A 14,221-nucleotide genomic window follows, 5' to 3' on the forward strand; every position below is an offset into this window, starting at 1 on the left:
ATTTCTGAATCTAAACTTGGTCCCTTCTAAAGTTCATTTCCCACAGAGCAAAAATATATATTTAATAGAAAACTGGATCATGCTGCCAACCCCACCACCATACCTGACAAATTTTAAATGCTTTCTCATTATACTTAGAATACAATTCAAACTCCCATCCAAGATCCACAAGCCCTTCAGGGGTCTCGACCCACCCCCTAACCCCTGCACTATCTCAGGTGTCCCAGTTCCCATTCTACTTGGTTTGGAACACTCCACTACCTTTGCCCGACAACACCTTTTTGTTCCAACAAATTTATGATTTTACTTATAATTTATAGCTTTATTTTGCTTGCTATGATAATATTAGGTAATCTTTTCATAATATCTGATATCAACTAGGCATTATGCCTTAGAACTATATATTAATTTAAAATTTTATTATTTACTCATAATTTATTTCTACAACAAACTATGTGATAACACTGCTATTGTTCCTGTTTTCCAGGTGAGGAAACTAAACCCATTGAGAATAAGTGAAATTAAGTGAATTTCCCTAAGATCTCATAATTTGTCATTGATAGAGCCAGAATTTTAATGTAGACAATCTGGTTTAGGAGGCTTTTGTCTTAAATGGGTCTCTTAATCTGATATTTTATTATACAGAATGTTTCTTTGATTAAGATTACATAATGGACATGTTTTTTCAGAAGTTATATTTGTCTACTAGGGTCACCATAACAAATACCACAAACTAGGGGGCCTAAATTAGAAGTTTGTTTTCTCACAATTATGGAGGCTGGAAGTCCATGATCAAGGCACCAAAAAGACTGGTACATTGTGAGGCCTCTCATAACTGACAGGAAACTTTTAAACTTTATTCTTCTTTTTCAAAAAAACCGAAAATATTTCAAATGAAAGTTTCAAACAAAATATAGTAAAAATTTAAATTTACATTTTGTGAATTAGTATGCATAAATTAATTTTTAAGAACTATAGGAGTATGATTTTATTTCCTTTATTTAAGATCCACTTACACAAACTAAGAATATTTTCTACTTGAAAATTTTAACTGAATAATTATATGCTAATTAATTTAGAAATTAACTTAGAAAAAATAAGTTTCTCTGTAATACTCTGTAATCTTTGACTTTTTACCCTATAGAATTTCTTATAAAGTTTTCGATGTTCTATATTTTCAATTTATCATAATAACAGTTTTATTTACATAATTATCTCATTTTAATTAGATAATTTTATTTAGATAATTATCTCAAAATTGAAGCGATACTTTCACTGGCAGAAATTTAAACTATATAATGCTGTTTGTTAATTTGCCAAGATCAGAGTTTATGGCAACACAGTGAATATATAGCAATAGATATTAGTAGATATTTTTTCTTTAAAAATAGAATTTTGATTTTGGAGTTTATGAAACCAAACCTACCAAAGGAAATTTATTTCAGTCAATAAGTATGGTTTTATAGTTTTGGTTCAGACTTCATTTGTGATCATTATGTGTTTTTGCTAGAGTCAGTGATAATTATTATGATGGGGTCTTAACAATCCAGCAAACTTGTATCATTTTCTCATACAGAATTTAGAAATTTAAAATAAAAACCACAGAGAATGAGGCAGATATACCAGATTTACCATAGAGGCAGAAATACCAGATTTACGACTGATAATAACTATTGTTGAATGTGACTTTGATGTGTAACTCCAATATAATTTTTTTTTGAACCTCAATATTTCTTAAATACAAAGTCACAAAGAGAAAAAAACAACTGCAGGCCTTCCAACAAAGCATTTGTGAATATCGTCTGAAAAGTTATCTGTTAAAATGTTTTCCTTGTGTGATAGTTCAGTAATTCCACTGCTTAGACAAGAAACTGTGTCATTTGTAGCCTAAGGAAAAGGAGATTTTCTGGTAGTCCTAGTACGTTTCGGTGGATTATATGATTTAGTCTCCATAGTGCATTGTCAATCTCAGTTTCTTTGAAAAGCAGTCATGGAAATTCACATGAGAGGAAAATTTCTCAAGAAAAAAAAGACTTGAATCAAAATTGCTTTTCACACCAATTATAAGCAAATAAATAAGTGAGTGAATTGAAGACCAGTAGAGTAGAGGAAAAGAAATAGAGGGAGTGAGGGAGAAGGGAGTGGAGTCACCATGAATGAAATGGTATAAATTAAACTTCATGAATGTATGATTTTGTCAAAATGAATCCAACTATGATGTATGACTACAATGTCCTAGTCAAAGCAAAAACCTGTTTTGCATAAGGAGAAATCATTCTGATTATGTTCTCTTTGTACATTATTCTTTAAGCTGGAATGGACCATATTTCGAGAAAACATCAGTTCATACTAGTTGGATTCCAGGTTCCAGCTAGTTTAGTGAGCTATCTATTCCCACGTATAATTGCTAGATTTAGCAAATTAGATTTCAACCAAATTATATTCTTTTATTTGAATATTAACTTGATGAGCCTATGACTATAAGAGTTACATTGGTAAACTTATGGTTAGTTTTTCTTTGTAAGAATTTTTATTTGTAAACATTAAAAATAAGTATTCTTGCATATCTATTTGAAATACCACAAGTGAAAATGTTGTCTTTCATGTTAGTGTGATAGTTTTCTAGTCACATGCACACAGTTGCCAATTTTATTTTATAAAAATAACATATCTTCTAGGACAGCTATTATTTTTTAATCAAGGTCAGTCATGCTGGCCTTATAAGATCTCTGCTATAATATAGTTATTTAAGTATTGATGTCTCTTCATTAGTATGAAATTTATTTTTAGAATTTTGTTCAAACTGTAAAACTTAGTAGTTCCTTCAGGAAGCGTGCTTACTTGCAACAGAAAAAACACAAAAAGATTCTATGGCCATGGAGCAGGATTTGTTAAGAGTATCCTCACAGGATATACAGATTACCCATGGGATGAATTATGTTTATTTTTTGAAGTATGTGTCCACATGGCTTTACATTTTTGCATTTTATGATTACTTTGGAATTTAAAAAATTGAGATGTCAAGCCATTTTCTTTCAATGTTCTATTGTATTAGTTAATTCTTTTATTGCTATAACATAATAACTTTAATTTGGGCACTCTATAAAGAAAAGAAGTTTCTTTAACTCACAGTTTTGGAGGCAGAATATCCACGATTGGATGGTCCTGTTGATTGAGCCATGGTAATGGCTCCCTTGGCTACATCACCTCATGGCAGGAGTACATATGAAATGGAGAAATCACAAGGTGAAACAGGGAAGCAGAATGCCAGGACCTGCCACTCTTACTCTTTTATAACAACTTGCTCTTATTAGAACTAGCTCAGATAATTGTCCCAGTCCTTTCTGAGGACAGCGCCTCCAATGACCAACCCCTAGATCAACCTTTTAAGGTCTACCACTCCCCAGTGTCTCAATAGTGAGGACCAACCTTCCAACACATGAACCTTTGGGAAACACAATTCAGGCCACATCTAAGCTATTGCACCTGCATAGTGCTAACCTCCCCCTTAAGGATGTTTTCAGAGTGAATTAACAAAATTAAAATTGTACATTCTCTCTCTTTATTTTAATATTTAGTGATTTAGATGAAAAACAAGTGATTTAATGGTACACTTCCTTTTTAAAATATGGTTAAATTTAATTTCATAGGATGCTTTGCATTTTCCAAAAAAACCCAGGATGGCTTATTTAAATATATTAGGTTATAAAATCGAACATATTCTGGGACTTTTAAGGCTTTTAGACACATTTCTATCATGCTTTCTAAATGTTATATAATTAGATATTTTTTCAAAGAATTTACTATATGAATGCTTTTTCTGGAATAACTGTCTTTAACCACAATTATTTTTAATAATTTATAAGGCAAAATAAATAATCTAGCTCAGCTATTTCTTTAGTAGAAATGGTTTTTTCAGTGTAATAACTAAAAGAAAGACTCCAACTATATTTGCTCGGAAGAGAATTAGGTACTTTTTTCTTTCATCTATTGGGACAACAAATGGGTACCTGTCAGATATTTCCAATGACAATAATTTGAAAATAGTCAAACTTATGTACCCAGTCATACTGTGGTGACACTTGTAGCAAGTTCTCATTGACAAATGCATGGTTTGAGCAAAGGGATGATCTGCAATAATTCCTGTCATTTTCTGTAAATAATATAACAAACTTGGCATTTATTTATCTTCTAGATGAAATGAATGATCATCAAAGTACCCTCTCCTACATCCTGATTAACCCATCTCCAGATACCAGGCTTGAACTCAATGATGTTGTGTAAGTTGATCTCATATCTTATATTGGACATGCATTTTTAGAAAACTACTAATTTCTGTATAAATTTTATATGTTACCACCATAGCCCCTTATTTTTCTGTGATACAAATGCTTATAAAGTCTATTTCTGATTAAAAATATGCATGTGATGTGTTCCTTATTACAATACTATAAAAATTATAGGTTTATTTAAAAGAAAGGACAAGAAAGGTGGAACAAAGAAGGCAATAGTGGCATGAGTTCTATATTTATTTGAGGAAATAAAACTTGTGGTATAATAGGAAAACAACTCAAAGGAAAACCTGAAATATTCCACACTACTTAATTCTAAATACCATAGAGTTCCTGAGAGCTAAAGTAAAATAGGTCAAAACATGAAGAGAAGGGAGGAGGGACATGATCAAAGCTCAATGCATGCATATATAAAAATGCCAAAGTGAAATCCACTAATTTGTATAATTAATGTGCACTAAAATTACAATAACAACATTCTAAAAATTAGAAAAATTCCATTAGGAAATTAGATTCATTGAAAAAATATAGATTCTACATAGACTACAGTAATAATATTATCGTAAAGATGTGATATGGTGATAATTAAGACATTTTCTTTGACTTCAAATTGCATATAGTTAATTAATAAAAGTATATTGAAGGAGGAAAACATTAGTGAGAGTTAGACTTCACTTTGTTGATATGTTTATATATATCTACATATATATATATGTATGATTTTTTCTCATTATTTTATTTATGTTCTGCTCTTGATTATTTATTTCCTTTCACTAATTTTGAGTGAGGTTTAGTCTTGCTTTTCTTCTTCCCTGAGTTGTACCATTGGATTATTTGAAATCCTTTTTGTAATGTAGGTGTGTATTTCTAAAAGCTTATTTTTATGGGGCTGGGGATGTGGTTCAAGTGGTAGCGCGCTCGCCTGGCATGCGCGCGGTGCCGGGTTTGATCCTCAGCACCACATAAAGATAAAATAAAGATGTTGTGTCCACCGAAAACTAAAAAATAAATATTAAAAAAATTCTCTCTCTCTCTCTCTGTCTCTCTCTCTCTAAAAAAAAAGCTTCCTTCTTAGTACTGTTTTTACTGTATTACATAGATTTTGCTATGTTGTGTTTTCATTTTCAATTTCTTCTAATAATTTTTTTAAAATTTCCTTTTGATTTCTTCACTGACATTTGTCATTTCAGAGAACATTATTTAATTCCCTTGTATCTGTAAAATTTCTAAAGAACCTCTTGTTACTGACTTCTAGCTTCTTTCACTATGGTCAGAAAAAAAAACACGTTATGATTTCAGTTTTTGGTATTTCTTGAGACTTGTGGCCCAGCAGTGTTCTGTGCCAGATAATATGCTACATATGGATTAAAAGAATGTCAATTCTGCAACTGCTGGATGGAATATTCTGTGATATGTCATTAGGTCAATTTAATCTATAGTGTAGTTTAACTCCAATGTCTCTTTATGGATTTTTTGTCTGGATGATCTATCCAATGATTAAAGTGGGATGTTGAAATCTACTGTCCTGGATCCATTTTTCCTTTTAAAATAAAAGGATGTTTCATTTAGCATTTAAGAATGTTTGATTTAAATAACTGGACACTCTTGCATCACATGTATATATATTTATAATTGTTATTTCTTTGTTTTATCGATCACTTTACTATCACATAGTGACCTTCTTTATCTCTACATGCAGTTTTTGACTTAATGTCTATTTTATATGAAATAATTGTCATTTCTCCTTGCTTCCCATTTTGGTTTGCTTGGCTTATCTTTTTCTGTCCCTTCACTCTCAGTCTGTGTGTGCCTTTACTGATGAAAGAGTTTCTTTTAGGCATTTTACCATTGGATCATTTTTCATTTGTTTGTTTTTTAAATCCATCCCTCCAGTTTAAGCCTTTTATTTGCAGAATATATTTTGTTTATATACAAGCTCACTATTGATAAGTAAAGCCATAGTCTTCTCCTTTGGTTAATTTCTGTAGTTGTTTTGCATATCCTGTCTTATTGTTCATCTCTGTAATTTGATGGTTTTCTGTATTGATAAGGTTTTATTCTCTTCTCTTTTATATATATTGACTCCGCAGGTAATTTTTGTAACTTGCACATCTGCAGGATTGTTATTATCATTGTTTTACTTCTACTAGAAGACTCCCTTAGGTATTTCTTATATAGCTGATCTGGTGGTGATGAATTCTATCAGTTTTTGCAGGTCTTGGAAAGTCTTTATTTTTCCTTCATTTCTGAAATATAACTTTGCCATGTATAGCATTCTAGGTCTGGCTGGGTTTTTTGTTTGTTTGTTTGTTTGTTTGATTTTGTTTGTGTTTGTGTTTTTGTTTTTCCTTTTTGCTTTAGGACTTTGAATATATCCCGTTCTCTCCTGGCCCTTGAGGATTCTGCTGAGAAGTCTGCTTTTAGACCAATGCGGATTCCCTTATGTATGACTTGATGCTTTTATCTTGATTTTTTTAGAAATCACTCTTGGTAGTGAACTTTTCTTATTGGTTTATTCATTTATTTTTAGGGCATCATAGTTAAAATAATTGGGGTCATTTTGGCATATTCATATATGAATATATAGTTTTCTCCATTTTCTTTCAATAAAAGTACTTCCTCTTTTCCACCCTTCCTCAGATACTCTTCATCTACTCAATTAGTCTGTCTTCTATTTTATTTTTTAGTTGATGCATTATAATTACATATTAAATCTGAATGAATTTTGAAATATTCATACATACACATAGTATAATTTGCTCAAATTCATTCCTTTTTCTTCTCTTTTTCCTTTTTTCCTCCCTTTCCCTTGGAAATTATGGCATTTGCTGGTAAATAAATGGAATTGGAGAACTTTATGCTAAGTAAAATAAGCCAGACTTAGAAAATAAAGGAAGAAAGAAATACAAAGGGGGAATGTCTTGCAATTTTGACAGTTTGCCTGTAATATGCCTCAGAGAACCTGTTACTGAGTCTAATCTTTTAGGAGTCCTTTGAGTTCTATGAATGTGGATGCCCATATCTTTTACAAGATTTAAAAGATTTCAGCAATTATTTCTTTGAATGTGTTTTCTCTGCCTTTTTCCTTTTCTTATTCTGGAATGCCAATAATGCAACTGTTGGTCACTTACTAGTGTCCTATAAGTCTTGTAGACTTTCTTCATTCTTTTGTTTCATTTATTGATTTCTTTAGCTCCAAGATTTCTGTTTGGTTCTTTTTTATGAACTCTGACTTTGCTGACGTTTTCACTTAGATCATGAATTACATTCCCAATTTTATTGAATGTTCTGTCTGTATTCTCTCCTATCCTATTGAGTTTTCTTAAAGTCATTGTTTTAAATTATTTGCCAGGTAATTAGTCAACTTGTTCTTCTTTGGAGTCTGTTGCTAGAGAGTCCTTGTGTTCCTTTGGAGATGTCACATTATGTTCTCCTTTTCATGCTCCTTGTGTCTGTACATTGGTAATTGTGAAACTAAAGGGTCAGTTGCCTCTACTAATTTTATAATATGGTTTTCTCAGTGACATAATTTTCTGTGATGACCTAGGGTCTAGAGAGGCTATGTTTGTTTTGGTTCCACATAGGTGCCTTACGGTCCTGTCTGTGCAGCTTCCATAGTCATGATCAATGCTGGTGATGCCCCGGGGTGTCTCAGCGGCCTAGGCTATAGAGGTCATGGTTTGCACTGTCAGCAGGGATGCAACCCTCTTGAATGTGGTTGGTTAGTTAGTGGCTCTTAATAATTTGCTCTTAACTGCAGTTTTAGGATACCTATTATGTTCCATAGGCTATGTCAGGATCCAGTGGATCCAGTCTGGCAGGCTCACGCTGGCAAGATGGACCTGGACCATCAGTATAGACAGAGCATCCATCTGTTTCTGAGGGCTATGGGGGAAATGGGGCTGCCTCTGTGGAAATACTTGTTATGGAGCAGTGATTCTGGTAGCAGAGCAAGGTTACCTATTATCTTTTAAAAACCATACAGGAGTGAGGCTACACAGACAGGCATGATTAGGTTGTCCTGAAATATCCCAGGGCTATAGAGGTGACTTAGCAAGATCTATCCCCAGCCTGCTCAGGATAGGCAGTCCAGTTGTTTTCTGGGGCTGAAGATATGTGGATGGGGCTACCTCTACCTACATGCTTCCAAAGGCCTTTACGGACTAAATCATTCAAGACAGATTACTTGGCTGTTTCCTGGGGTTCTGGATACAATTCTGATCCTCAGTAATCTAATTTTCTCAAGAGAGGCTTCCTAGTACTTCTAGTAGTTTCAGGAGAATAGGTAAAGTTGCCCTTTTGCTTCCTAGGCACCTGTAGTTTGAGCAGTTCAGGGTATCCTGCCAGCGGTTGTTAGGTGTGGCTGCCCATCTGATCCCAGAGCCTCTGTTGGCCAACCTGTTTAGGGTTGGTTCAGCTGCTTCCCCAGGCTAACTATGCATGGTCTGGCCTCCCATCTGTTTACCAGGCTGGAGGTGTGTGGTGGGGAGGCCTATCTGCTCATCAGGCTGAGCCACTCAGGGAAGGCTGCTCAGCTGTTTGCTGGGGACTGTGGGATGGTAGGCAGGGGAATTCAGCTGGTTTGCAGGCCTTAGATATCTGGCTGCCTCACAGGAACATGGGTGGGTAGGATCTCAAGATGGTGTTCTGCAGGAGCCTGGACAGGGAAGGGCACAGTGTGTTTTGTGCTCTTTGTTGATGTTAATACACTGGTATAATAACCCACAGCTCCCCAAGCTGGGTTCAAGACCTTCATGGACTGTGGGGATCTCCAGCAGTAAATGCTTAGGGTGTCTATGGAGAGAATGAGACTGCTGGGGTTCTTCTGCCTAAGTAGGACCTCCACATGAAGTTTTTTGGTTCAGACTTGATATTGGGAGATGTACAGAAGATGCTGTTTACTCAGTTCCCTTCTTTATAAAGTTTTCATGTCTCTTCAGTGACATCTCTGCAACTTCCCACTGAACTTTGGTCTTCTGTTTTAAACACTCCAGAGAAATAGCCCCTTGATTTGGTTCTTTATTTTGGAGGGAAAGGTGCCAGACACCTCTCCTCATCCATCTTGCTGATGTCATCCCTCAGGTATGCTAATCAGGGTGGATTATGGTTGAAATGGGCCTGAAAGTAGGGAAAGCAGTTCAGAAGCAGGCATGAGGGAGATAACCTGTCACAGTATCAAGACAATGGATTGTAAAGGTAAGTTCCTATGTAAATTTATGTATGGAGGCAAAGAATGATACTTCATCACTGATGTGGGAATTGAGGAAAAAGGAGTCTACCAATTTCTCAAACTGGGAAGAGGGATTGTTGACTGGAGGAAAAAGATAATGAACTGGATCTAGATATATTTCTTAAAGTGCTAAGCAGAAATGTCTAGAAAGCATATAGATATATAATACTGCAGCTTTGAGGATCAATTAGTTCTATATAGGAAGTATTTTTTTATATTTTATAGATTAAGTAAGATAAATGGGAATGACTTTTTCCAAAGTGTATAAATAAGAAAGAATAGAAAACTGAATGTTAACTTATAGAGTAGTGTTTGGTTTTAGGGCGAGTGAAATAAAGAAATAAATTATTAAATAAATAAATTATTAAAGAAATATTCTTTTCTTTAAACACATAAATATAAGTAATATCTATGAATTCTTCAGGCTACCCCATTAATACAAACCTTCTTATACTTCTTTCCAAATAATACAATTGTATTCATTATATAGTTTTCATTTAGTTATGCTTACTTGACTTGTATTTCAAAATAGGTTAAGTATCTTAACCCTAACAAAATTATTTTACATGATTATTTTTGAAAGAATTATCAAAAATATATTGTTATCCTTTGAAGTCTATGGACATAGTCCCATATCATATATGTATGTATTTGACTAAATTATTTCTGAAATCTTCCAGCTTATAAATAAATCATATATGGTATAACGTATACAGGTAAAATGCATATATGTTTGGAACTTTTTCCTCCCCTTTGGATGCTTTTATTTTCTGTTATTTTTAATCTAAAATCTCAACTTGACTTCTATAAAAACCATTATTACATCATTGCAATAATCTATGTTTGTGGCACTGAAATATATTTTAGTAGAATTTGAGTGATGGCAAATTATCATGAAAAAATATTCCATCATATGTAGCATATAAAAATACAGCATAAGGTTGTGTTGTAGTTCAGTGGCAGAGTGCTTGCCTAGCACATGTGAGGAACTGGGTTCCATCCTCAATACCACATAAAGATAAATAAATACAATAAAGTTATTGTGTCCATGTACAACTAAAAATATTAAAAATACAGCTTAAGAAATTTGCTTTATTACACTTGTAGTAGTGATAACAATAGAGGAAGAAACTTTTGTCACTACTTCGATAAATTTATGTGGATTATACATGTGCCTTTTATGTGATTCTAAAAATTCACCTTCAAAAGTTCATTCCAATTGAACTGGCAGCATTAATTTGATTTAAGAAAATCACTAAATGATATGGCATTAAAGGGCTTAATGTGCACTATTAATTTTCTTCATCGATCTATAATGCTATTGATATTTTAAGTAATTATAAAATAGTGTACAAAGATAGCAAAATCCAGTAAACAGATTCAAAGACACTACTCTCAACTTTTGATTGAAAAAAATAGACTGCAGTGCTTTTAATACTCTTTCTCACTTAAATTAAGGGCTATATTTTATAAATATTTTCCCTTTAATCCTTAAGAGAAAATTATGATTTTCATTGAGTTCTCACTTTTTAATTGATTGCTCCATTCATATTTTCTACTTCCTCCTAAAATCATTATAGGAACATAAAATATTGCTTTCATTTTTACCTGGAAAAAACTGTCTTGGAATCTTGCATTACATTTGCTATCCTCTTTCTTCCTAACCATCAGTGGCTTCCCACTACCTTTGGAACAATAACCAAAAAAAGTTGTTTTTCCCTGAAGCTGAAGATCCTTCATTAGCTACTTCTTGCCATTCTTTCTGACTCTGCCTACCACTGTTTCTTGGTCTCACCAGTCATGTGAAGTCAAACGCAATTCTAAGCATGTTAGGAACAGCCCTTCCTCTGTTCCCCTAGTTGTCCAGCTCAGGAATGGCCTCCCTCCTCCTCTCTTCTCACACCTGCAGTGACAAGTTCAACTCAAATCTCTTAAGAGAAAGTAGTTCCCAATTCTCTCTTCTCTTCGTTGTGGCTATTTGAAATTTCCTGTCTTCTTTATATATGCTTCAGAAGCTATACTCTAGTCTCCTGCAGGGCAGGGGTGAGATTTTGAGACTGAGACTGCTTTGTATTGCCAGATGCTAGCACTGGTCCTACAGGTGCCCAAGAAGTGTGTGCTGTTGACAGAGATCATTTCACAGTGTGAAATAAAACATCCATCTTAAAACAAATGAAAACTACCATTAATGAAAAGTTTGAGTTTGGCAGATGAACTTTTTTTTTCTATTTATGTGTAGAATGAATTAAAAATTATTTTTATGCATTTTTATTGTTCTCTTTATAACATCACTTAATTTTAGATGAACACTAAACTAATTTTAAATGAATACTCAAGTATTATCATGCATAATATGCACTGCAATACTTATTAAATCATTAATTTTATATAATGATTATATTTTAAAATTAGAAAGGTCATAGGAATTACTTAATCAAATGTCTCATTTTATGAATAAGATAAATAAAATTGAGAATTTAAGAAATGAAAGAATGATGTCTAGGATGCCCACCTCCTTGATAGAAAAATGACCAATGGAAGAGATAGTGAGTCAATAGAAAACTAAAATAAATCATAAAAATGAATAAGATGACGACAATGCTGAAATGGATCACAATTGGAAAGTAGTGATATAATTCATGACTCATTATGAGTCATCAGTATTCATTATCATTATCTTATCATGTATAGAAAGAATAATATAAACCTTGCAAAGTTTTATAGACTAACTCAATAGTTAGTCTTTCCACCAATTGGTCTTTTCATTAGTTTTATTTAAAGAAAACAGTTTATATAACCTGAAATCAGAGCTCATTACAAAGTAGAAACCCATTGTGTCAGTGTCAAATAATGTTGCCTTTATTTACTATTGCAAAGTGATTTCCTGTTTTCTCTTTCATCAGATACTTAATCCGACCAGATCCACTGGCTTACCTTCCAAATAGTGAACCCAGTCGGAAAAACAGCATCTGCAATGCCACTAATCAAGACTCAAGGGAGGAAACTCAACTTTGATAAAAGGAAAATAAGAGACTACTTTTTCCTATAAGGATCTTGCTTGAAACAGCAAAAGTGTTGCAGAAATTAAAAGAAACTATACTGAAATATATTTAACTCTTTCCTACTAAAGCAAAAATCTATTCTCTTAGAAGTATAGATCATTTTGAAACTCTATGTATTATTTATTGGTACTTCCCCTATTACTACTTAAAAGACAACAGTGGAATGAATCTGAAAACCAAAAGTAAAACAAAAAAAAATTAAATCTGATATTCAACTCTTTGACAATAACTTGAACTATATGAAGCCAGCTTAACAAAAATTAAGGTTTTATGAAGTAATGAAAAATTTTAGTATTTGGTATGTCCCAAAGGACATTGAAGATTGTTACTCTTAAAAAGTAAATGTGTCATAGCATATTCTTTAAACTTGCTGTTTTATAAAATTGAGCTCATCATAAATGTCTAGTCTTCTCTGCCTAGAGATTACCCAACAAACTTGCGTGGCTGATTTTTGTATAAGAATCAGAGTTTGCTTTAGCATACAAATCTTAAAGTCATTTTTACCCTTTCTGTCTGCCTTTTCATATGATATATTAGTTTAGAAATGAGATGTTCATAGCATGTTTAATTACACAGAAGAAATTAAAACATAAAAAGAAATATGAAGTACTGAATATTTTGGTGACCTTATAACCAGCACACACTTTATGCTAAGAAAAGTGTATTAAAAAGTAAATATTATTCTCCTAAAAGAATGCCTAGCATAGAGAAAACACTTAATAAACAGTTGTTGATTTTAATTTTATTCCAAAAATTGAAACAGTAACTGGATTTCTGAAATATGCAGAAATGATTTTCATTAGACTCTTGAACTTTAACATTTTTCATATATCTATGTAGTTAATTTCACCAGAAAAATAATTTAAAATTGAAGGAAAAATATTTGTACTTTTTATGGACTACAGAAATATGTCAAAACCTTAACATCCTCCATATGTCTTTGGCATTAAATTAATTGCCCTCAAAATAGGATGTTAAAATTTTTTGCTTCAATTTTGGGAAAATGACCAATGTAGAGGACAATGAGTAAACAGAAACTAAAATAAATCATAAAAATGGATAAGACAAAGATGCTGTTATGGAATTTTAGAAATCATTCATACCATTGTATTTGAACTTGGTGAGGAATGAGCATTAAAAAATAGGTAATCCTTGCCCTTTAAATTTAACATGAATTTTTCAGAATTCGACAGTTATAAATTTAAATATAAATTGGCCCTTGGAGACACTAATGCTTTTGTCTGGATTGTTTTCTTTCCCTATATAAATAGACCAAAAAGTACAAGAGAAAGCACAGATAGTTTGCCTGGTGGTAGAAGGGTGTTAAAGTGTTACTGTGGGATAGACTTTGCTAAATTTTTTAATATATTTTTCTTCTAATTGCCTATTTTTTTAAATTCATTAATTTGACATTGAGTTTCCATTCATGAAATAATACTAGGACCTCAAGAATAGTAAGGGACATTTCTGTCCTTTTTACAAAATAATGGAGCAGATCAACTGAAAGGAAAATAGAAATTTATTTTTAAAAATATAAAGAAATCCTAATATTTCCCTAATAATTACATAGGAAAAAATGAAAGACATACAACATGAAATCAAAGAATATTGTCATTGCTCATTTGGACTTGGGGATT

The 14,221-nt window shown here is 32.7% G+C and overlaps 1 protein-coding gene across 3 annotated transcripts in view; it reads left to right on the forward strand.

Annotated features, from left to right (window-relative positions):
* Window positions 1-12,537, forward strand: part of Kcnt2 (potassium sodium-activated channel subfamily T member 2) — a 375,357-nt gene extending 362,820 nt beyond the window's left edge. For all 3 annotated transcript variants that reach the window (XM_026409552.2, XM_026409554.2, XM_026409555.2), the window contains 2 exons: window positions 4,196-4,280; window positions 12,426-12,537. In XM_026409552.2, coding sequence (XP_026265337.1) covers window positions 4,196-4,280; window positions 12,426-12,537 — 197 coding nt within the window. The remainder of the gene's footprint in view (window positions 1-4,195; window positions 4,281-12,425) is intronic.
* The last annotated feature ends 1,684 nt before the right edge of the window (window positions 12,538-14,221 follow it).

The sequence above is a fragment of the Urocitellus parryii genome, chromosome 9, assembly GCF_045843805.1.
Source record: "Urocitellus parryii isolate mUroPar1 chromosome 9, mUroPar1.hap1, whole genome shotgun sequence".
Taxonomy (NCBI): domain Eukaryota; kingdom Metazoa; phylum Chordata; class Mammalia; order Rodentia; family Sciuridae; genus Urocitellus; species Urocitellus parryii.